The sequence below is a fragment of the Chelonia mydas genome, chromosome 9 (assembly GCF_015237465.2).
Source record: "Chelonia mydas isolate rCheMyd1 chromosome 9, rCheMyd1.pri.v2, whole genome shotgun sequence".
Taxonomy (NCBI): domain Eukaryota; kingdom Metazoa; phylum Chordata; order Testudines; family Cheloniidae; genus Chelonia; species Chelonia mydas.
In genome coordinates, this window is record NC_057855.1 from 47,893,854 (window position 1) to 47,918,818 (window position 24,965).

Below are 24,965 nucleotides of genomic sequence, written 5' to 3' on the forward strand. Positions count from 1 at the left end.
CCCAGAGCCCGCACCCACTCCTGGACTCCAACCCCCTGCCCTGTATCACCAGCCTGGTGAAAATGAGTGAGGGTGGGGAAGAGCGAACAAAGGAGGCAGGGAGGATGGAGTGAGTGGGGGGCGGGGCCTCGGTGAAGGAGCAGGACAGCGGCCTGGCCTTGGGAAGGGGTAGGGCATGGGTCTTTGGGTGTGCGCGATTAGACAGTTGGCAATCCTAGACAAAGCTGAAAGAGAGGATTTACAGGCAGCCAGCGAGAATGACTAGGGGCATAGAAAAACTGCCATCTGAAGAATGAAAAGATTAGAACAATTTCGTTTAGCAAGATGACGAATCTGAGGGACATGATAAAGTTATATCAGATAAACAGTATGGAGAGGGCAGTTTAGGTGCTTCTAGTCCTCTTTTCTCACAGTAAACAAAAATGGGAGCATTCAGTGAAATCAATAGCCAGAAAACTGAAATCTGATAAATGAAGTGCTTTTTTACATAACACACAACTAGCCTGTGGAGCTTATTGCCATTATATCTATGTATAATTAATTGAGGTCAAGAGCTTAACAGACTTGAGACATTTTGTTTGATAATAAGCACATCTGAAGTTACCATAGTAAGGATTCTTTTTAAAAGATGAAAAAATGTTGAAAGGCTATAAACTCTTGGGTTTCAGGGCATACATTAATCTGTAACTAACTGATGGGGATTAGCCCTTATTTCCCTTGCATATTTCTCTGACATCTCTCTAGTACTAGCCATAGGTTACTGTTACTGGATTAGAGAGACCCTTGGTCTGAGCTGGTATGGGAATTCTTAAGTTACTTTGAAGGGAGTTTTGTTTCCTGTATTAAATGAAGTTGTCTCTATGTGGTAAATTACATTTGAGACAATTAGATGGTCGTATGGCTACCCATGGTGGTTCTTTTTCTGAAGAACAACTTGACCAAATACAAATATTTGCTAAGTTAAATTGCTATCATACTGTTACCTGAGAAAATTAGCAGGTTTTACTGCTGTTTTGCTTTTGATTCAATAGTTTTAATTTTGGCAAGGATGTTTAAAAGCTCAAGGCTATCTCTGTTCTGTATCAGTTTTGTATAGTTAAATAAAATAAAATATATAAACTTTATTTGTTTTTTGGCATGGAAACAGAAAGAGAAACTTCTTGGAGTGTTTTAGTAAGTAGCGAAGACATAATAGCAGAGCTGGTCTTAGGAAGGAACCTTGGATCAAGTGATCACAGGTTGATTGAATTTAAATTAAATGGTAGGATAATTTAAACAAGGTCATCAACTGTGGTTTTTAATTTCAAAAGGGCAGACTTTCAGAGATTAAGGGAATTAGTTAACGAAGTCCGCTGGACTGAAGAGCTCAAGGACTTGGAATTTCTTCAAATCAATTATATAAAAACTATCTGAAATTTTCATCCCAAGAAAGGGGGAAAAACTTGAAGGGAAAGGCTCCAGGCCCAGCTGGATGAATAACCACCTCAAAAAGGTTATTAGAAGTAGGCAGAGAGCCAATAGGGAATGCACAGGGGGGTTGATTAGCAAACATCATGGAGGTTAGCAATTCTCACTTTATTCCTACATTTTCTAAAGTCAAGCTGCATTAGCTGTTGCCAAGGAAATTAAAATAAATAATATTTTTTTTAGTTATATAAATAAACAGAATAAAGAAGGATGAGGTTGGGCTGCTATGCAGTGTGAACGGGAAGGGGATAAAACTAAAAACTAAAATGAATACTTTGCCTCAGTTTTCAATAATGATGATAATGTGGAATATGTATATGGATGCAATACGGCTGATGGAAATGAGCATCTAGAAATGAAAATGATCGCATCTGAGGTGGAAGAAAAATTTAGAGCTTAATGCACTCAAATCGAGGTGGGGACTAAATAACTTCCATCCTAGAATACTGAAAGAACTGGCACATGAGATTGTTAGTCCAGTAGCAAGGATTTTTAATAAATGTATTATTTGGGGGTAGAACCATGTGACTGGAGAATAGCTAACATCATACCTCTATTTAAGAAAGAGAAGAAGAGTGATCTGGGCAATTGCAGACCTGTTAGTCTGACCTCAGTAGTATGCAAGGTTTTAGAGCAAATTGTGAAGGCAGGAATAAATAACATCATAGAGGTAAATGGTAAGAGGGATGTAATGCGACATGGTTTCACCAAAGGTCAATCATGCTAGACTAACCTGAGTTCCTTCTTTGAGAAACTGACTGATTTTTTTTTTTTTAGATAAAGGAAGTGCAGTATATGTAATATATCTGGACTTCAGTAAAGCATTTGACATGGTACCCCAGGGGAAATTATTAGTTAAATTAGGGAAGATGGGGATCAGCAAAAGCATTGTAAGATGGAGAAGGAATTGGCTAAAAAGGAGAAGACAGTGGGTTATGCTGAGAGGTGAACTATTGGGCTGGAGGGGAGTTATTAGTGGAGTTCCTCAAGGATCAGTCTTGAGACCAATCTTATTCAATATTTTTATTAAAGACCTTGGTTCAAAAAAGTATGAGTGTACTAATGAAATTGGGTTATGAAACAAAGTTGGGAGGCATCGTCAATGCAGAGGAGGATCAGAGTATTATACAGGAAGATCTGGATAACCTTGAAGACTGGAGTGATAGAAATGGGATGAAATTAAATAGTACAAAGAGCAGGGTCTTGCACTTAGGGTCCAATAATAAGAATTTGTGCTACATCAGCTGGAAGTGACAGAGGATGCGCGAGACCTGGGTGTGAGAATCCATCATAGGGTAACTAGGAGCACCAATATGAGGCTGTAAAAAGGCAAATGTGCCTCTTAGGATGTATCAGATGAGGCATTTCCAGTAGAGAGAGAGAGACTTATTAATACCTTTGTACAAGACACTGATAAGACCTCATCTGGAATACAGTGTACCGTTCTGGTCACCCATGTTCAAGAAAGTTTAATTTCAAGTGGAACAGGTGCAGAGAAGACTTATTAGGATGATCAGGGTAATGGAGAGTCTGTCTTATTAGAGGAGACTGGAAGATCTTGACTTGTTTAGTGTAACAATAAATACATTAGAGGGATAAATACCAGGGAGGGTGAAAAGCTTTAAGCTAAAGGACAGTGTTGGCACAAGAACAAATGGATATAAACTGGCCAGAACAAATTCAGGCTGGAAATTAGAAGAAGGTTTCTAGCCCTCAGAGGGGTGAGGTTCTGGAACAGCCTCTTAATAGGAGTTGTGCAGACAAACAACTTAATTAGTTTTGAGAGAGATCTGGACAAATTTTTGAGTACAGTTGTTTGACGGAGTTATGTGTGAGGTGGAGGTTAAGGCTCAACAGTCGTAGGGCTCATTTCTGGTTTATATCTTATGTTCCTAAAGTTCAAGCTTCAGAGTTTCAGCTGGCCACATGCAGAGGTCAGGAAGGGATCTTCTCCCCCCTTGCCCACTGTATTCTGGGAGATTTTTTATCTCCTTTCTGTGAAGCATCAGGGATGATCATGATTGGAGATGGGACTCTGCATGGGGTGGGCTAGGGCTCTCAGATGGTACCTGGCATTCTCTCTCTTGGGTGCTTGGCTTGACTGGTTCTTGCTCACGTGCCCAGGATTTAACTGATTGCCATATGTGGGGTTGGGAAGGAATTTTCCTCCAGGTCAGATTGGCAGTGACCTTGGGGGAGTTTCACCTTCCTCTGTAGCATGTGAGCATGGGGCACTTGTCAGAATTATCTGGATATAATTAATGGACCACTTCACCTAGAATGGTCCCTTAGACTGTATCTAACTACTTATGCTAAACTATCAGTTTGATTTTGTATTTAGCTGTGACACCAAGTGCCATTCCCAGGCCTGAAGACAAGTGCTTGTCTAGCTCAGCAACAATAAAATATTACCTCACCCACTTGGTGTCGCTAATATCCTGGGACTCACACAGCTAGAACACTGCAGATATCTCACTTAATTATTTCCCTGCAATTGCAGGGGCCTCAAGCACTAGTGCATCTCACTCCCTTGTGTTCTCTTCCTGTGGATCTTCTAGTTTGGTATTATTTCAGTTGTTGAGTTACTGTGTGGGTCCTGGGTAGTGCTGGTGGCCTGTGACATACAAAAGGCCAGACTAAATGATCTGGTGGTCCCTTGTGGCCTTACATTCTGACTGTATGAACTGAAAATGCTGGTGTTGCTATATGTGTCAGTGTAAATTTGTGGTTTTACACTGGATGTGGAGACATACGTATAATGGTTAATGATGAAGTTATCTAAGGTTTATGGCAATGAAGAGAAAAAAGGATACAAAAATACTTTTAAATGGTACTGTTTGGATTGTAAGCTCTTTGGGGCAGGAACTATCTCTCATAGTATTATACAGCACTTACCACAACACAGTCACAATCTGATTGAGGCCTCTCTGTGTGGTTGCAATGCAAAGAAATGATATGAAATGAATACAGATAGAATACATGTCACATTCTTAGTGTTAAAGTAGTACAACCCTGTAGCATGTTATATTATTATGGGAGAATATCCCATAATATTAAAAGCACCTAGTCTCTCTAACTTTCACCTAGAGTTAGGTGTTTTAAGGTGCTTTAAATTTTTTTATCCATGACCTTGAAGTGAAGTGAGGGGGGAAACATCATGAACCAGACAAACAATAGTCCTCCACAACTAGAAATACAGAAACAGGAATAATTTGGATGAAATACAAGATAATACAGCCAAACTATAGAGTGAGATCCTGGTAGTACCCTGAATACACTGTCAGAAGGTTAGAATTTATTAGAACAGTTTAAAAGCCCCATAAAATATGTCGTCCTCTCTGTTTTTGAACACTAGGGTGTTTAGACATAAATTCTTCTGTGAAGGGAGCCCGTTTTGTTCGATTCTGTGATGCTTTCAACATTCCTCTGATCACTTTTGTGGATGTTCCTGGATTTCTGCCAGGTAGGCAGTCCATATTTGTAACTCCCTATGATTGGGGTGGGAGGGCAGTTGGGCTAGAATATTTAATACCATTTCTCTTTGTTTCTTTATCGAAAGATTTTATTTGTTTCTTCTGTTATCAGGCAGTGTGTGTTCATCCCCTGCAGGTGCCAGAGCAGTTGCAAAGCCATCATGCAGGGCTCAGCCAAAGACTGGCTGCTTCCTTGCAAGCACCCCTTCGCAGCTAGAGCAGAAGTTATTTGCACTTCACTTGCTCTGCATTTCCTTGTTATTTTGAGATTCCAAGTACCTCAAAAAGGGCTCAGCTGTAGTGTTCCTACTCTGCCTTGTGTTAAGGTCGTGCAGAGCTGCACTGCCGCCTCGGGAGGTGTGAGAGGGATTGTTCCTGCAAAGGTGCAGTTGAGAGCAAACCCACTGCGTCACCTATTAGTTATCTTGACTGGTGATGTGGGGAGAAAGGGCCAGTGCTCCTAGGAGGGAAACCTATGGGGTCTGAATTCCCGGTTGACCGCCTGTGTCAGAACAGCTGCAGTATGTGCTTCCAGCAGTTCTAACTCCTCCGAGTCCTGATAAAAGAGACTACTTTCCCCTTTGGGGAGGGGGACCTTCCCCTACTACATACTGTTACCCTGGGGTATGCCAGGCTCTCTGGGCTTCAAGCGGTGCGTCTCTTGCTGGGAAGCCATCCTGGTCAATGATGGGCATTCCTGTTGTATCTGCTGCTTGGGAGAGTCTCATATCCCACAAAAGCACTCCATCTGCACTGCTTTTAAGGACAGGGCAAGAAAAAACCAGGAGCTAAAACAGACTCTTAATGATGGAGTGTTCCCTCCAACCAGCCTCAGATCCAGGCCAGGAGACGACCTCCTCCCCCACCCACCGACATCAGTGCTGAGCGAACACAGTGCCCTGTAAACTTTGGCACATTTACCTTAGTCTACCTGAGGTAAATCCACAGAGAATACCCACAGAAAACTGAGTCATTCCCACAGACAGATGCCACCTCAAAAAGGCCTTGGTCCCCACAGAACAAGACCCCTGTGGAGACCTCACATTCTACCCTGGGTACAGCTGAGGCTCCAGACACTCTTAGTAATGATTCTTTACGCAGGGCTCCGGACTCAGCAGAGAAAAAGGGCAGCAAGCATAACTCAGTAATGAAACCTTCAGTGCTGCACAAGCAGGACACTGCATCATCAAAATATTCCACCGCTCAGAGGACAGTACCCACAAATTTTTCATTACTGTCTACATCCAAGTTGGCCTCAGTACCAGGAAGGTGTCATGCCTCTCATACGGTCTCGGTGGCCCCCAAGGCATCCTCATCGATACTGTCTACTTTGACCAGAGTGGACTTGCCAGGGCAGCATATACCCTCAGTACCAACAACAGAATGGAGCCCTGCTCTTCAAACCCACTCAGTACTGCAGGAATTCAGATTCTCAAGGGATCTATTTCTTTTGGAGGCGTCTGAGTCTCCCTTGTTAGTTGGTAGTAAGAAGTTATCGGTACCGAGACAAGCATGGTCATGAAGTGGGACCTTTCCATTGTCCCAGGGCTGCTTACCATGTGGCTCCAGCATCCTCTTCTGCCCTTATGTCAGGGCCTCAGCCTGCAGGCCCTAGCAGCCAGCCAGGAGCTCTCTCTAGCTCCCCCGCTCGCTGCTTGCAGCACTGCTCTGTCCCAGGTGCTGGCGCTCCTTCCTCCTGCTAGGAGCCTGGTCTTCTCCCCTGGAGCTTCATTCAGCTACTGAACTCTGCTCTGCACTGCAGCTCTTCTTATATGAGCCTGCCTGGCCATGATTGGCTACTCCTCTCAGGCCCTTTCTAATGGGCTGCCTCTGGCACAGCCTTCCTAGGGCTGCTTTTAACCCCTTTTCTCCCACTGAGGGGTAGCTGTTCACAGGGTCCTCTGATGATTCGTTGCATACCTTTAAGGATTCCAGAGTCACTCTGAGATCTCTTGGGACTTACACACCTATAAACAAATGAAGGTTTAGTAGATTCCATATGGCTCAAAGATCCTGCCCCGCTTCATTCTCCGGATCCCAGAGACTGTTTGAACCACCCAGGAAAAAGTCGAGATTCCAGAGGAAGAGACCACCTGCTTCCACTACTGAACCATCATCCTCATCCAAGCATCAGTTTCAATGGGCTAGTTGAGGGCCCAGAACTGTCCCACTAAACTGAGCTGTATATACACTATTTTTCCCACCTTCCACCCTTCAGAAACTATCTCTCCTGCTGTCTTCTCACGTGGGAGAGAATCACATTGGACAAATGGGTGCTGGAGATTATAAGATCTGGGTATGCTATCCATTTTACCTTCCTCCAGTATATTCACCTCCGATCCTGTTTCTCTTCAGGGACCCCTCTCACGAGCACCTGTTAAAGCAAGAAGTCAACTCACTTCTGTGAATGGGAGCTGTGGAACTATTTCCTATTAAGCACAGAGGGAAAAGATTTTATTCCAACTATTTTCTGGTCCCAAAAAAGAATGGAGGGTGGAGACTGATTTTAGATCTAAGCTTCCTAAACAACTTTGCCAAGTCTCAGAAGTTCAGGATGGTGTCTCTTGCAGCTATATTTCCATCATTAGAACCAGGGGATTGATTCCTCAACCTTCAGGGGAGCCCAGGACCTCAGAGTGATGGAGGAAAACTCTTTGCCTGCCTGCTAATTTCACTTCTAAGAAAGGACATGTCAGCAAATCCTCCCCTTATGACTGCTTTATGTTGGGAGAAGTATAGTTAACATTTTTATCTATCATTCCTTTTCACAGTAACTCAGCAGAGCTGCTGTGTCTCCCTGAAGTTTTTTTACCCAAATTAATTGCAGTATGCCCATGGGAGCCCAGTATTTGTTTTTCAGTATGGCCTGAGATTGTATTTGCTATTTGTGTTTGTAATTATTCTCTTGTGTAGGATTCACAGCTCTTGCGAGTTCTACGAGGGAGTGTCTTTTCCTGCTGCTGACCCTGAATGATGGCTTTGAACTGTCCTTGAGTCTGAAGTGGAAAAACACACCCTTCTCCATGTCAGAGTACTACGTTTCCAGAAAAGTGAAATTAATGGATAAGGAGGAATTTTTCTCTGATAAATAGGTTGGGGTCTTGTACTATTCTCAGCTGAACCAAAATTTGCCACCAAATGGGAACCTATTAACAGTATTTTTATGGTATCGTGATGCCATATAGCTGCTGTTCACCTGTGGTATATGTTCACTGAGTTCTCCATATGAGTTTTCTTTACGCTCTTGTCCAGCATGGAGATGTGGAGAACACTATTGTACAGTAAACACTACTGATGGTGTGCGGCTTTGATCAGTGATAGCTGACCTGCTGGCAGCATCTGGAGACAGCTGTCCAGCTGAAGTGATGTGTTTTGGGTAACTTTCCTGAAAAGGTTTTTTGGTTCTCATAATTTTTAGGCACAGCTCAGGAGTATGGAGGAATCATACGTCATGGTGCAAAACTACTGTTTGCCTTTGCAGAAGCAACTGTCCCAAAAATTACTATCATCACCAGAAAGGTAAGGTGGCATTATTTCTTGGTGTTCTCGAAGGCCTCCTGTTCTGCTAGAAGTAATGTTATTCAGAGGCAACTTCCTTCTGGAGTCCTGTTGTCTCTTGCTTCCTCTCTCATAAGGCTTCTTTCTTTCAACTTTCAAGCAGCTTATGTGTCTACTCACCTGTCAGAATGTTGCTACAACTCCTCCATGCCCTTTGCCGCTAAGCTCCTTCAATATTCTGTCTGTTCTCACCTTCATTTCCTCGCTTGGCTCTCTTGTAGACAAGTGTCTGACCCCTCCATGTCACTGAACTTCTGTCAGTGAGGGCACAAATGACCTAACTCTGGCCAGATCCAGACATAGTCTCTGAACTTTTTGTCACTTTAGACAATTGAGTCCTATTGCCTCACCTCCTGGAGCTGCGGTGAGTCTGTATTCTCCTTCCTTCCTTCTCTGCTCCTCTGTTAACATCTCCTTACGTGGCTGCTCCTCTCTCTTATGCTTTTTCATTGTCCCTCAAAGCTCTGTGCTCGGTACCCTTCCCTTCGCCCTTCTGTTCCTAGCTATCTGTTCTTTGTTAGACTCCGTACTGATCGGTGCCTTGTAAATGCAAACTCTACATACCTTAGCTGCTCTCAGGGGTTCAGCTACCATCATCTCGCTCTTCCTTCTCTGTTCAGCCTCACCTTTGGAACTGCTTATAAGACACTCTTCCAACTCAACATGCCAAAACTGAACTTCTTATCTTTCTACCCTTCTCCCTGCTTTCTCTATTATTGTCAAAAACTCCAGAATCCTCACTTTCTCCTAAGGTTGCCACCCTGGTGTCATTTTGACTCCTCCTTGTAGCATAATACATTCACCAAACCCTGCTGCTGTTTCTTCCTGTCTAATCTCTCCCTTTTTCTTCTCTGTCCATATCACTAAGAACCTGCTCCTTGAGCCCCTTCAGATCCTCGTTTTGGGGGATGCATGCCTGACTCAAGGGTCCCAGAATGTTCAGAGCTGTGTAACCATGAGAGGGTGTGCATATGGGACCCAGTGTTATAAATCATGTCTGTTCCCTCTGTGTGTGCCATCAGGAGTGGTCTTGGGACCCTAACCATTCCTCTTTCCCTTTCTCTTGTGCACGTCTACTTGAACTGAAACTTAGTGTGTGTTTATTGTAATTCAACATTAGCAGTAGGAATGAATGAATGAATGAAGTTTGGTTGGCTGGTTCCTGATTGTTTGTAATGGCTGACAAAGTGAAATGCCCAGTCTTCAGGTTGTGGGCCTTGTGGAGTAAAAACACCTTCCTTCTCACATGCCAGCACTGTTTGTGTCAGGGGTATCCCTGTAAGCCTCTTTTGCTTGTGCAACATTTGCTTTTAGAATAAGGACTAGCAGAGATGGTTTTAGCTGCTCACCCTGTGGAAACTGCATTGCAACACTGAGGCATCTTTGGGTCCAGCACCCAGTAAAAAATCTGAATAATTGGATCGGGGAATATCAAGAGTCCGTGGAAGTACTGTTCTGCTGTCATGTGAAGGTAGGTTCTTCCAAGAGGACAGATGAAGAAAAACTTAAGAAGATGATTGAGTTCTCAGATCATGTCTTTGCAGCACTGTGCAGATTCTGCATCCAACTGGCTTCTCTTTGTTCCTGTCACAATTCTGAATCATAAGAGTAGAGCTGAGTGGTTTAGATCTCAACAGGCCTGTGAGAGTGAGTCTGCAGGAGGAAAAAAAGCAACTTTGAAAACATGGGGAGAAAAAGTGTATTCCATGAGGACAGCTACTGACTAAGCCAGAAGGATCGCCAAAAAGGATTGCAAAAAAAATTTTAAGTACCTCAGAACCAGTAAGCCTGCCAAATGAGCACTGGGGCCACTGGACAATCGAGGTGCTACAGGAGCACTCAAGGAAGATAAGGCCATTGCGGAGAAGCTAAATAAATTCTTTGCATCAGTCTTCACTGCATAGGCTCTGAGGGAGATTCCCACATTTGAGCCATTCTTTTTAGATGACGAATCTCAGGAGCTTTCCCAGATTGAGGTGTCAATAGAAGAGATTTTGGAACAAATTGATAAATTAAACAGCAATAAGTCACCAGGACCACATAGTATTCCTTCAAGAGTTCTGAAGGAACTCAAATATGAAATTGCAGAATTACTAAGTGTAGTTCGTAACCTATCATTTAAATCAGCTTCTGTACGAGATGACAGTAGGGATAGCTAGTGTGACACCAATTTTTTTAAAAGGCTCCAGAGGTGATCTTGGCAATTGCAGGACAGTAAGCCTAACTTCAGTATGATGCAAATTGGTCAAAACTATAGTAAAGAACAGAATTATCAGACACATAGATGAACATCATGTGTTGGAGAAGGGTCACCACGGCTTTGTAAAGGGAAATCATGCCTCATCACTCTGTTAGAATTCTTTGAGGGGGTCAACAAACATGTGGAGCAGGGTGATCCAGTGGATATAGTGTACTTGGATTTTCAGAAGGCCTTTGACAACATCCCTCATCAAAGTTCTTAAGCAAAGTAAGTAGTCATAGGATAAGAGGGAAGGTCCTCTCCTGGATCAGTAACTGGATTAAAAAACATGAAACAAAAGACAAAAATAAATGCTCAATTTTCAGAGTGGAGAAGTGAATTGTGGTATCCCCCAAGGATCTGTACTGGGACCAGTGCTATTCAATATATTAATAAATTATCTGAAAAAAGGGGTAAACAGTGAGGAGGCAAAATTTGCAGATACAAAATTACTCAAGACAGCTAAGTCCAAAGCAGAGTGCGAAGAGTTACAAAGGATCTCATAAAACTTGGTGACTGGACAACAAAATGGCAGATGAAATTCAATGTTGATAAATGCAAAGTAATGCACATTGGAAAACATAATCCCAACTATACATACAAAATGATGGGGTCTAAATTAGCTGTTACCATTCAAGAAAGAAATTTTACAGTCATTGTGGACAGTGCTCTGGAAACATCCACTCAATGTGCAGCACCAGTCAAAAAAGCTAACAGAATGTTAGGAACCACTAGGAAAGGGATAGATAATGAGACAGAAAAGTGACATTATAATGCCACTATATAAATCCATGGCACACCCACACCTTGAATAGTGCATGCAGTTCTGGTTGCCCATCTTATCAAAGATATATTAGAAATGGAAAAGGCACCCAGGGCAACAAAAATGATTAAGGGTATGGAACAGCTTCCATATGAGGAGAGATTAAAAAGACTGGGACTTCTCCTTTTCCAAGCTGAAATGACTAAGGGGTGATATGATAAATGTCTATAGAATCATGAATGGTGTGGAGAAAGTGAATACAGAAGTGTTGTTTACCTCTTCACATAACACAAGAGGCAGGGGTCACCCAATGAAATTAATAGGCAGCAGGTTTAAAACAAACAAAAGGAAGTACTTCTTCACATAGTGCACAATCAACCTATGAAACATTGCTAGGGGATGTTGTGAAGGCCAGAAGTATAACTGGGTTCAAAAAAGACTGAGATAAGTTCATGGAGGATAGGTCCATCAAAGGCTATTAGCCAAGATGATCAGGGATGCATCCCCATGCTCTGGGCGTCCCTAGTTTCTGTTTGCCGGAAGCTGGGAGCGGATGACAGGATGGATCCACTCGATGATTGCCTGTTCTGTTCATTCTCTCTGAAGCACCTGGCATTGGCCACTGTCGGAAGACAGGATACTGGGCAATATGGACCATTGCTCTGATCCACTGAGGCCATTCTTATGTTCTCATTAGTTGCTGCAAATTCACTGTTTTGTGGCTTGGCAACATATTATTTTCATGTAAATTCTGAACTCTTAAGATAGCTTTTGATTTCTCTTTTTTATATTCAGCATTGATTACACTGCTGACACCAGCAATATAATAATAAAGATGCTAAAATTGGAGGTCTTGATTCTGCACTAATTGGCTATTTGGTAGAACCATAAAGTTGAGGTTAGTATCAACTGAATTCTAAATAGATTCAGTTTTCTTTTCTCATTCTGGTACAGTTTTGCTCAGAAGTACCTTTCCCAACCTGCAACGACAACTTGTTTGTCATTTTCAAAAGGTCTTTCTGAGTCGAGACCAGCAGGCGTGTATTATGGCACTACTGTACTTTCAATACATTAACCCTTTCATGATAAGGAAGGAGGAGGCCCTTGTGATGGACACGTTTTATAAAAGCAGATATGAAAAGCACTACTTTCATGTCATTAGGTTTAGACACCTCTGTTGTCTCACTTTAGTTTAGTGTTTTTGTTAAATAAAGGTCAACCTTGACACAGACTTTCTGTGAATTTTGGAGCAAAGTTATGCCAGTGCTGAGCAGTTGCTCTCGAAATGGACCAACTTGAGCTCTCTTCAGTGCATCCTTGTCTCTGGAATGGCAATAATTGCAGAAGGGATTTCGTTTGTTGCTGTTGTGCACTTGTCTGATATCAATGACTTCCTGTCTCTTCCAGGCTTATGGGGGTGCATATGATGTGATGAGTTCGAAGCATTTACGAGGAGATGTTAATTACGCATGGCCTACAGCAGAGGTTGCAGTAATGGGTGCAAAGGTAAATGCAGGGTGTGTTTCACTTCTGACTTCCAGCAGCCATAGCCATCTCTGAAAATCATTGAGGAGGCTTGCTGAGATTAATACAACTGATTTTCTCTGAAGTATTTTACAAGTTTATAGCACAGCTTTTACTGTAGTGCTTTAAATCCTATGCCTTAAATAAAAGAGCTTTTTTTCACAGTGGATTAATTATTTCAGTCCAGTTTCAGGGCATGTTTGTATGTCTTTCTAGGGTGCGGTCCGGATCATTTTCAGAGGAAAAGAGACAGATGCAGAAGCAGAATATGTGAATAAGTTTGCAAATCCCTTCCCTGCGGCTGTCAGAGGTACCTGGGACTTTGGTCTTCGAGTTCCTTTCTTAAATTCCTTGCTTAAAGTCCTTTGAAAGTCAAATTTCACTTGTGTGGTCTGTGGTCACTGGCTAACACTTTGATCAAATATTAGGTTAATCACGCAGGGCATTTTAAAGACAAGGGATTTAGGAATGAAAGTGGTACTAATCATAGTTTGGAAATTATTCAAACACTCTTACTTTTTTGTTGTTATTATTATTATTTATTATTTATTATTATTATTATTTTATTTTCCAAATTCCAGCTACAAAACAACACATCTGAAGGGCTTCTAATACAATTTCTTTGAGGCACTGGTGAGATGTAGGTCACAGGGCCATGTCTGAGGTGCTGATAAGCATTTTAAAAATGTTCTAAATTGAGAGGCATTTCAAAACTTGGACAACTTCCATAGTACTTCAGAGCACTCTGACAGTTTGGGTGGAGTTTAATGAGGTGTGGTGGTCAACTTTAGAAGGGACCAGACTTCTGGCTCAGCTTCAGTTCCCCAACATACAATACTGCGCCCAGGTGGTAGGCACTTGGTTTTTGTTGTTAGTGGATTTAATTCTGTATTTCCATATATTTAAAAGTTTATTTCTTATAAGTTGAACCTTGAAGTGCATTTTTACTCTGAAAAATGTGTGTGTAGAAATGTGTCTTTCTCAATCAGACGATCAGTTCCCCGTATGTTTTACTTACATCTGTTTACTCTACTGATCAGTATATTCATTTGTACCACTTTTTAGTCCCGCCAGTAGCACAGTGTGGTAGCATGCACAACAAGATGGATTGTTTTCTGGCTAGTGGATTATCAACAGAAGTGTTAAATGTTTTCACTGCAGTGTTTATTGTTGGGGCTTGAGCCAGAAAAAAAACAGAATTTCACTATCAGATGCCAGGTTGAATTTGCAGAATTGACAGAAAATACATCTTGTCATTTGTAAACTGAACTGACTTGATTTGAACTGCAAGAGACTATACATATAGAACTTCCCAATGAAATTTACAGTTATTCTTGAATTGAGCCCCACTGTAAGTCTAAATTTCTTGGCTTTCTGTTGTTTACTTATTTGATGATAGAGTTTATGCAAGGCTTTTTAAGTTATTGAAACACATTGTCAACTTTAACTTCAGTTTAATTCAAATGCTTCTCTTGTGAGTTAAGTTACAAATTAGCAGTTGCATGCAGTTCTCTAATACATGAATTGTTTAGTTACTGTATAGTTTTGATGTTGCAAAGTAATTACAACGAGATATATTGTGGTTGGGAGGCAAAAGTGTTTGTGTGTAATTTGTTTTTGGTAAATTAAACAGGGTTTGTTGATGATATCATTGAACCTTCTACCACTCGAATCCGCATTTGCCGTGATCTGGAAGTGCTGGCTAGCAAAACGCAATCCAATCCCTGGAAGAAGCATGCGAACATTCCACTGTGAATATGATGAAGAATTGGTTACAAAATGAAGCCACTTTTGAGACATGCAGAAATGTTCTGAATACGTATATTCTTTAGTTAAAGTGGAGAACTTGAACTTAGCATTATGAACATTTCTTTTAATTTTAATTTCCTTAAGTATTATATAGCAATAAATTTTGAGAGAGTGATTTTATCTGGTATAACATGATTACTTTTAATTAACAGATTCTTTATTCAGCCAACAGTCCTGAAATTGCTTCCTCCTTAGAAATCATGAGTCCAAACGGATTCCAAGACCTTAGGGTCTGATCTTCTGGGATGGAGACAGGGAAGGAATGTCCCTTGAGTCCATTGGCTTTCCATCGTTGTTTGGCACAGACAGAAAGGGCTCCAATAGAGAATCATGCCTTTGTATCCAGTCAGACCTTGGTATAGTTAGGATTTGGGCAGGACAACGGTCTGGGAAGGATGCATCATCTCTGGATCCTGGCTTGTTGGTTCCGTCCCTGTATTACAGCACCCATCAAATTTGTTAGCCAAAACTCCCAGTATGCTCCCTCTAATGGTGCTGATGGTAGGGTTCTTATTGCATTTGGAACCATCCTGAATGCAGAGGCTTGAGGAATTTGCTCTTGGGCTCCATGGTTTCACTTCCTCTAATGTTCTCTCCAGAACAGCTAGTTTTACGCACCCATTGAAGCAACACTCTTTGGGTGAGATTGCATTCTCATATGTGGGTGTAATAACACTTGGTGGGTAGAAACTTAATTGTTTGTCTAATTAAAGTTGGATTTAATGAAAGGGGTAAAATGTGCAAAAGTATCCTGACATTGCTCAATTCATTGTTACTTTTATCACAACTTTCTATTGCTCTTTGTGACAAGAGCTTGACAGAAAGTAAATTAATATATAACAGTGGAAATTGGTGATGGATAATTGAAAATAAACACGGTGTGCAAATTACTGCACTCCAACATGCAGATTTGTGCATTTGGGGAATTTAAATAGCACACTGAGTGGTGTGTTAAGTGCTTTGTGTGTATGGGACTGATGCCTTGTTCCTGTGGGGTGTGATGTTGCGGATTGTCAGAAATCAAGACCTACAGCAGAGCCAGTCTCTGGGCAACCTAACAAGCGCAGCCAGCATGTAATAGGCTGCCTGATTGGCTTCACTGCCTGAGTGGTGGGAAGAGCCAGCAGACAGGCTCTTAAGTTCAGCAGCTGCTCAAAGCATTCACCCACAGCTGTGGTAGTTCCTACACCTACTTGTTCCCAGTCTTGCTCCCACCTTCTTCCAGCCCTGCTCCGGTCTTTCCCCAGTCTTGCCTTGCTTCAAGTAACAGGCTTTTGACGCTCGGCTCCAATTCCTGTCTTTTTTTTTTTACTCTGGCATTTGACTTTTGACTCTGGTTCTGACCCTGAGCTCCAATTCCTGACTATCTACTCCTGCTCCAACCACTAGACGCAACCACAATGTGCTGGTCTGTAACACAGATGTAGGTGTCATGTGTGAGGACGTTGGCATTGCTTCAATTATGTGATTTTTCGCTTTTTAATTTTCATGTATAAGGTTTATTTGTTGTATGTATGACACTGAGAAAATGAAATTAAAATCCACAAAGAAAGAGAACAATTGGTAATGTTTTCCACTATCAACACCGTGACATCAGACTACATGCATGTCTGCTATAAAACAGTACAGGGACGCACGCACACACACACACAAAAAGGTTGGGGGGCAGAGAGATGATTAGAGGAAAGAAGTAAGCAGGCCAAGGCGGGTTACACAGCCTCTGCTGTCAGCAAAGTGTACATCTCTGGCTGCAGCCAGCATAATCCAGCTGATTTAAATACCTAACTGTAGTACTGTGTGGTGGAAATGGGTATCTGAGTGCAAAGTAATTTTTATCTAAAAATTACTAAAGAACACCGACCAAATTATTAAAATTGATAACTGGGGAATTATTAACTGATTGTCAGGTGACTAGTTCAGGGAAACTAAAATCAAAATATCTATTTGTGTTTTTAGATAAGGGAAGTGCAATAAATTTTATATACTTGAACTTCAGTAAAATATTTGATAAGGTGCACATGGGAAATTATTAATTAATTTAGGGAAGATGGGGATCAGTGCAAGAATTGTAAGATAGGAACTGGCTAAAGGTGAGATCAGTATTATTTGATATTTTTGTCAATGACATTGGCACAAAAAGCAGGAGCATGCTGATGAAACAAAGTTGGCAGCATCAATACAGAAGGAAATCACAATATTATACAGGCAGATCTGGACGACCTTGAAGACTGTAGTGAAAGAAATGGGATGAAATTCAATAGTACAAAGTGCAAGGTCACTTAGGGTCTAATAATAAGAATTTCTGCTACAAGCTGGGGGCTCATCAGTTGAAAGCAACAGAAGAGGAGAGACACCTGGTTGTGTGGGTTGATCGCAGGATGACTATGAGCCATCAGTGTGACGCAACTGAAAAAGGCAAATGCTATCCTAAAATGTGTCAGACAAGGTATTTCCAGTAGAGATAGGGAAGTATTAACGCTATTATACAAGGCACTGGTAAGACCTCATTTGGAATACTGTGTACATTTCTGGTCACTCATGTTAAAGAAAGAGTAACTGGAAAGAGCTTGGCTTTTTTAATCTACCAAAAAGAAGTCTGAAAGGGTATATAATGGCTCTCTATAAATACATTCAGGGTAATACCAGGGAGGATGAAGAGGTATTTAAGCTAAAGGACAGTGTTAGTACAAAACCAAATGGATATAAGTTGGCCATGAAGAAATTCAGGCTGGTAATTAGAAGTTTCTAACCTCCTTCTCCAAGTTCCTGCACATGGATCCCACTTACAGTGTCCATGTGCCCCAGCACAGGAGTTTGAAGCATTTTCACTAGTAGTGTCCTGTAGCAGTCGTGCATGCATCCTGCATGCGCTTGTATCCTCATAAAGGTCATTCTTATAACTGTTTCCCATGACAGATGTCTGTACTGTCTGGGTGAGGAACATACCACTAAGCCCTGTTCTACATTAGGACTTTAGGTCGAATTTAGCAGCGTTAAATCGATGTAAACCTGCACCCGTCCACAATGAAGCCCTTTTTTTCGACTTAAAGGGCTCTTAAAATTGATTTCCTTACTCCACCCCTGACAAGTGGATTAGTGCTTAAATCGGCCTTGCCGGATCGAATGTGGGGTACTGTGGACACAATTTGGCGGTATTGGCCTCCGGGAGCTATCCCAGAGTGCTCCATTGTGACCGCTCTGGACAGCACTCTCAACTCAGATGCACTGGCCAGGTAGACAGGAAAAGAACCACAAACTTTTGAATCTCCTTTCCTGTTTGGCCAGCATGGCAAGCTGCAGGTGACCATGCAGAGCTCATCAGCAGAGGTGACCATGATGGAGTCCCAGAATCGCAAAAGAGCTCCAGCATGGACTGAACAGGAGGTACGGGATCTGATGGCTGTATGGGGAGAGGAATCCGTGCTATCAGAATTCCATTCTAGTTTTCGAAATGCCAAAACCTTTGTCAAAATCTCCCAGGGCATGAAGGACAGAGGCCATAACAGGGACCCGAAGCAGTGCCGCGTGAAACTTAAGAAGCTGAGGCAAGCCTACCAGAAAACCATAGAGGCGAACGGCCACTCCAGGTCAGAACCCCAAACGTGCCGCTTCCATGATGAGCTGCATGCCATTTTAGGGGGTTCAGCCACCAGGACCCCAGCCGTGTTGTTTGACTCCTTCAGTGGAGATGGAGGCAACACGGAAGCAGGTTTTGGGGACGAAGAAGATAGCTCACAGCAAGCAAGCGGAGAAACTAGTTTTCCTGACAGCCAGGAACTGTTTCTCACCCTGGACCTGGAGCCAGTACCCCCCGAACCCACCCAAAGCTGCCTCCTGGACCCGGCAGGCAGAGAAGGGACCTCCGGTGAGTGTGTACCTTTTAAAATACTATAAATGATTTAAAAGCAAGCATGTGAAAGGATTAATTTGCCCTGGCATTCGCGGCTCTCCTGGATGTACTCCCAAAGCCTTTGCAAAAGGTTCCTGTGGAGGGCAGCCTTATTGCGTTCTCCATGGTAGGACAGTTTACCACTCCAGGCCAGTAGCACGTACTCGGGAATCATTGTACAACAAAGCATTGCAGTGTATGTTTGCCGGCGTTCAAACAACATCCGTTCTTTATCTCTCTGTGTTATCCTCAGGAGAGTGAGATATCATTCATGGTCACCTGGTTGAAATAGGGTGCTTTTCTTCAGGGGACATTCAGAGGTGCCCGTTCCTGCTGGGCTATTTGCCTGTGGCTGAACAGAAATGTTCCCCGCTGTTAGCCACGGGGAGAGGGGAGGGTTGAGGGGGTAGCCACGCGATGGGGGGAGGCAAAATACGACTTTGTAACGAAAGCACATGTGCTATGTATGTAATGTTAACAGCAAGGTTTACCCTGAAAGAGTGTAGCCATTGTTTTATAAAATGTGTCTTTTTAAATACTGCTGTCCCTTTTTTTTTCTCCACCAGCTGCATGTGTTTCAATGATCACAGGATCTTCTCCTTCCCAGAGGCTAGTGAAGATTAGAAAGAAAAAAAAACGCACTCGTGATGAAATGTTCTCTGAGCTCATGCTGTCCTCCCACACTGACAGAGGACAGACGAATGCATGCAGGCAAATAATGTCAGAGTGCAGGAAAGCACAAAATGACTGGGAGGAGAGGTGGTGGGCTGAAGAGAGTAAGTGGCGGGCTGACGACAGGGCTGAAGCTCAAATGTGACGGCAGCGTGATGAGAGGATTCAATGCTGAGGCTGCTGGAGGATCAAACCAATATGCTCCAGCATATGGTTGAGCTGCAGCAAAGGCAGCTGGAGCACAGACTGCCGCTACAGCCCCTGTGTAACCAACCACCCTCCTCCCCAAGTTCCATAGCCTCCTCACCCAGACGCCCAAGAACGCGGTGGGTGGGCCTCCGGCCAACCAGCCACTCCACCACAGAGGATTGCCCAAAAAACAGAAGGCTGGCATTCAATAAGTTTTAAAGTTGTAAACTTTTAAAGTGCTGTGTGGCATTTTCCTTCCCTCCCCCACCACCCCTCCTCAGCTACCTTGGTAGTCATCCCCCTATTTGTGTGATGAATGAATAAAGAATGCATGAATGTGAAGCAATGATGACTTTATTGCCTCTGCAAGCGGTGATCGAAGGGAGGAGGGGAGGGTGGTTAGCTTACAGGGAAGTAGAGTGAACCAAGGGGCGGGGGGTTTCATCAAGGAGAAACAAAGAGAACTTTCACACCATAGCCTGTCCAGTCATGGAACTGGTTTTCAAAGCTTCTCTGATGTGTACCGCGCCCTCCTGTGCTCTTCTAACCGCCCTCGTGTCTGGCTGCGCGTAACCAGCAGCCAGACGATTTGTCTCAACCTCCCATCCTGCCATAAACGTCTCCCCCTTACTCTCACAGATATTGTGGAGCGCACAGCAAGCAGTAATAACAGTGGGAATATTGGTTTTGCTGAGGTCTAAGCGAGTCAGTAAACTGCGCCAGCGTGCCTTTAAACATCCAAATGCACATTCTACCACCATTCTGCACTTGCTCAGCCTGTAGTTGAACAGCTCCTGACTACTGTCCAGGCTGCCTGTGTACGGCTTCATGAGCCATGGCATTAAGGGGTAGGCTGGGTCCCCAAGGATACATATAGGCATTTCAACATCCCCAACAGTTATTTTCTGGTCTGGGAATAAAGTCCCTTCCTGCAGCTTTTGAAACAGACCAGAGTTCCTGAAGATGCGAGCGTCATGTACCTTTCCCGGCCATCCCACGTTGATGTTGGTGAAACGTCCCTTGTGATCCACCAGAGCTTGCAGCACTATTGAAAAGTACCCCTTGCGGTTTATGTACTTGCCGGCTTGGTGCTCCGGTGCCAAGATAGGGATATGGGTTCCGTCTATGGCCCCACCACAGTTAGGGAATCCCATTGCAGCAAAGCCATCCACTATGACCTGCACATTTCCCAGGGTCACTACCCTTGATATCAGCAGATCTTTGATTGCGTGGGCTACTTGCATCACAGCAGCCCCCACAGTAGATTTGCCCACTCCAAATTGATTCCCAACTGACCGGTAGCTGTCTGGTGTTGCAAGCTTCCACAGGGCTATCGCCACTCGCTTCTCAACTGTGAGGGCTGCTCTCATCTTGGTAGGCATGCGCTTCAGAGCAGGGGAAAGCAAGTCACAAAGTTCCATGAAAGTGCCCTTACGCATGCGAAAGTTTCGCAGCCACTGGGAATCATCCCAGACCTGCAACACTATGCGGTCCCACCAGTCTGTGCTTGTTTCCCGAGCCCAGAATCGGCGTTCCACTGCATGAACCTGCACCATGATACATGCATTGGCAGGGCCCATGCTTTCAGAGAAATCTGTGTCCATGTCCTGATCACTCACGTGACCGTGCTGACATCGCCTCCTCGCCCGGTATCGCTCTGCCAGGTTCTGGTGCTGCATATGCTGCTGGATAATGCGTGTGGTGTTTAATGTGCTCCTAATTGCCAAAGTGAGCTGAGCGGCCTCCATGCTTGCCTTGGTATGGCGTCCGCACAGAAAAAAGGCGCGGAACGATTGTCTGCCGTTGCTCTGACGGAGGGAGGGGCGATTGATGACATGGCTTACAGGGAATTAAAATCAACAAAGGGGGTGGCTTTACATCAAGGAGTATTTGAGGCAGGACTTCACGGAGGGTTCCAATAAGAAATGGTGCACCTAAATAATTGTTCTTATTGGAACAAGCCAGTTGGTCTGGCCTCTGATTGATACATGGCTAGATTTACCTCGCTGCACCTTCTCTGTGATTGACTGCAGTATGACCTAGAGGAATGAGTCCCCTAGACAGGGAAGGGGGGGAAGCAAATGAGTACAAAACAAATCTGGTCTATTTCTTGATTTGATTCACTCCATCTATCTTTTACATCTTTGGCTGGCAGCAGATGGTGCAGAAGGACTGCAAGCCATCCACATCTCATGGCTGCTCAGCAGAAGATGATACAATAGGCCTGCTAGCCATCCTCATCTCTTGCCTGCCCGGCAGAAGATGGTACAATAGGACTGCTAGCAATCCGTATCACCTGCCTGCTCACCATAAGATGGTTCAATAGGACTGACTGCAGGACTAAACTGAATGACCTGGTCAAGTCACTTCTAATGTAGTCCCTGCACCCATGTCTGCCCAGGCGCTCCTGGCCAACGTGGCCAGGAGCACCTCAGACATGACGATGATGGCTACCAGTCCTATTGTACCGTCTGCTGCCACAAGGCAAGGGGTTGCTGCTGCTGTGTAGCAATGCAGTACCACGTCTGCCAGTACCCAGGAGACATACGGTGACGGTTACCTGAGCGGGCTCCATGCTTGCCGTGGTATGGCGTCTGCACAGGTAACTCAAGAAAAAAGGCGTGAAACGATTGTCTGCTGCTGCTTTCACGGAGGGAGGGAGGGAACGGGGGCCTGACGATATGTACCCACAACCACCCGCGACAATGTTTTAGCCCCATCAGGCATTGGGATCTCAACCCAGAATTCCAATGGGCAGCGGAGACTGCAGGAACCGTGGGATAGCTACCCACAGTACAACACTCCGAAAGTCGACGCTTGCCTCGGTACTGTGGAAGCACTCCGCCGAGTTAATGCACTTAATGCACTTAGAGCATTTTCTGTGGGGACACACACACTCGAATATATAAAAACGATTTCTAAAAAACCGACTTCTATAATTCGACCTAATTTCGTAGTGTAGATATACCCCACGTGTGAGATTTGCAAGTCCTTCAAGAAGTGCACACAAAAGGAGAGAGAGTCCAGAATGAAGCTTTTTCTGATGGAAAGCTCCAAGAGAGCTACTTCAGACTCAGAGACTTCTGTTTTCACGTAGTCTCTCTCCAGTGCTCCTGTCACCAGAAATGTGACACCTAATTCTGGAGCAATTACGTAGACAAAAGAGACTCAGAAAGGTTTTTCAGAGAGTCAGGGACCTCTGCTGTCCAAGGACTGAGTGTCTGACTCTCAATTTCACAGCACTGAGCTCTGTCTCTGCTTCCAAGAGTCTTCAAAGGAGCCACTCGTGCTGGGGATTGCAGAACGGCTAGTGCAGATGAGCTCTTCCTGGTGTGGGGAAAAAGAGGAACTAGGCAGCACAGAGCTGATACAGAAACTACCCCCTTCTTCAGCTGAAAGATCTCAGGGAAAAAAAGGATCATCTGCCTTCCTCCTCTTCAGCACCATCTACAGCAGCACTGCCTCTCTCAGAACCAGAGTGCTCAGGACAGTCTTCTGCAGAGCTTCCCCTGTAGGCACTGGCAGCTTTGATCAAAGCCTGCTCAGCACCAGCAGGTTCAGCTGCAGAGGAAGCTTCAAAGCAGAGAGCGGCACCTACAGCATCCTCACTACAGAGACCTTTTACAACTACATTTTCAGCTTCAAAAGTTTCTTTTGTATCTTCACCAAACTTCAGGGTCACTCCAGAACCTCAGTCACCAGTCCTGGAGGTTTCCCCGATCTCGATGCCAGACAGATCGTCTCTTCAAAAAGAAGTGAGGGTACCTCTAATGAAAATGTCTTTGAACCAGCGTGTCAATGCAATTAAGGATTTGAGTACCATTCAGATCATTCAATCTCCTGCCATGGCTTCTGCATTAGAGGTTTCTTCCTCCAAAGTCTCTGATTCCTCTGCAGACTCTGACAGGAGCCCTCCACAAAAAGGGAAATCACACGGGTTGAAAGAAAATAAGTCTAGGGAGGCATATGGAAAAGAGCCTCCTAATAGTCCTGAGAATGCTAATTCTAACTCTGCTGCTTTGTTCTCTTCAAACTGGCCAAACATCCCTTTCTCCTATGGTCCACAACTGTGGCCATATTGGCCCTCATGTCCTCAGTAATCACAATTTCAAGGACAAATTCTCCCACAATATACAGGATCTATTTGTGAGTCACCTGCTGTAAACTCTTGTAATTCTAATAACTCTACTTGTCAAGTTCAAGATGCAGAGGAACAGCAGATTTCAAGTGATGGTGAAATACCAGCCCATCAAGACAATCCTTCTGATCCTGTACTTCATTCTTCTTCCTTACCATATAAAAACCATTTCACAGACTTCAGCTGATGATTTTAACACCTTTCAGAAATTATCGAAGCATCGACCTAACTACATCGGGTTAAGCACTACGCCTCTTGCTGAGTTGGAGTTATTAACTCAGTATAGTGGGCAAGTTACATCTATGTGAGCTGCATTTTAGTGTAGATACTTAGAGTTGGGTCTATGTAGGCTGCCTTATGTCGGCCTAACTCTGCAATGTAGATCAGGCATTACTGACTACATGTATTATGATGCAACACTCATCATGGCTATCTGTCAGTTTTACCAAAAGAAGTGCAAATGATTATTGAATATTTGCCCTTCAATGGTGGGAATCTATTCGGTGCCAAAGCTGATGAATCTCTGTGTTCATTAGAAGACTTGAGATCCACACTCAGATCATTGAATTTATACACTCCTTTCAAAAATAAACAATTTTGTCATCAATCTTCACTCCTCAGATATAGGAACACTCAATATCCTTCTTATTCATATTCCCAACAGCAGGGACCTTCTAAACAATCTGTAGAAGGAAGGCTAGATGTTGGAAGAAGTCAGCTCCACTACCCTCTTCTGTAAGTAATCAGTCAGATCAGACACAAAAACATCAAATTTGATGTGATGATCGAGGATCTTGGACTAATTTATAAAAGTGTTGTATACCCTTTACTTCACCCTTTGGTTCCCATCTATCTTATTTCCTGGAGACTTGGATGGCAATCACCACAGATCAATGGGTCCTTCAAGTAACCAGGGATGATTCTGCTGTTCAATTTCAATCCCTGTCTCCTTGCCACTCCCTTTCCTGGTCCCTTTTCAGGGACTACTCTCATGTGAGTTCCAAGCATCAGGAGATAGACAAACTGGTCAAATTCAGAGGAATAGAGTGAGTACCTCAGGAGTATTTTGGAGAAGGTTTCTATTCTCCCTATTTCCTCATACGAAAAAAGAAAGGTGGCTTATGTCAGATTCTAGATCTCAGGAACCTCAACAAATTCATCTGATATGCCAGGTTCCACATGGTAACTCTCGCTTCAGTCATCCCTAAACTGGATCCCATGGATTAGTCCATTATGCTCAATTT

At 43.5% G+C, this 24,965-nt stretch overlaps 1 protein-coding gene across 4 annotated transcripts in view; it reads left to right on the top strand.

The window, feature by feature from the left end:
* Nucleotides 1–16,390, top strand: part of PCCB (propionyl-CoA carboxylase subunit beta) — a 49,673-nt gene extending 33,283 nt beyond the window's left edge. For 3 of the 4 annotated variants that reach the window (XM_037909731.2, XM_043521995.1, XM_043521996.1), the window contains exons 11-15: nucleotides 4,823–4,930; nucleotides 8,359–8,459; nucleotides 12,908–13,006; nucleotides 13,241–13,334; nucleotides 14,658–16,390. In XM_037909731.2, the coding sequence (XP_037765659.1) occupies nucleotides 4,823–4,930; nucleotides 8,359–8,459; nucleotides 12,908–13,006; nucleotides 13,241–13,334; nucleotides 14,658–14,779 (524 nt within the window). In that variant the 3' untranslated portion in view covers nucleotides 14,780–16,390. Of the gene's footprint in view, nucleotides 1–4,822; nucleotides 4,931–8,358; nucleotides 8,460–9,812; nucleotides 9,970–12,907; nucleotides 13,007–13,240; nucleotides 13,335–14,657 lie in introns of those variants that run through there. The other variant, XR_006283604.1, reaches the window with a different exon arrangement.
* Nucleotides 16,391–24,965: the final 8,575 nt, after the last annotated feature.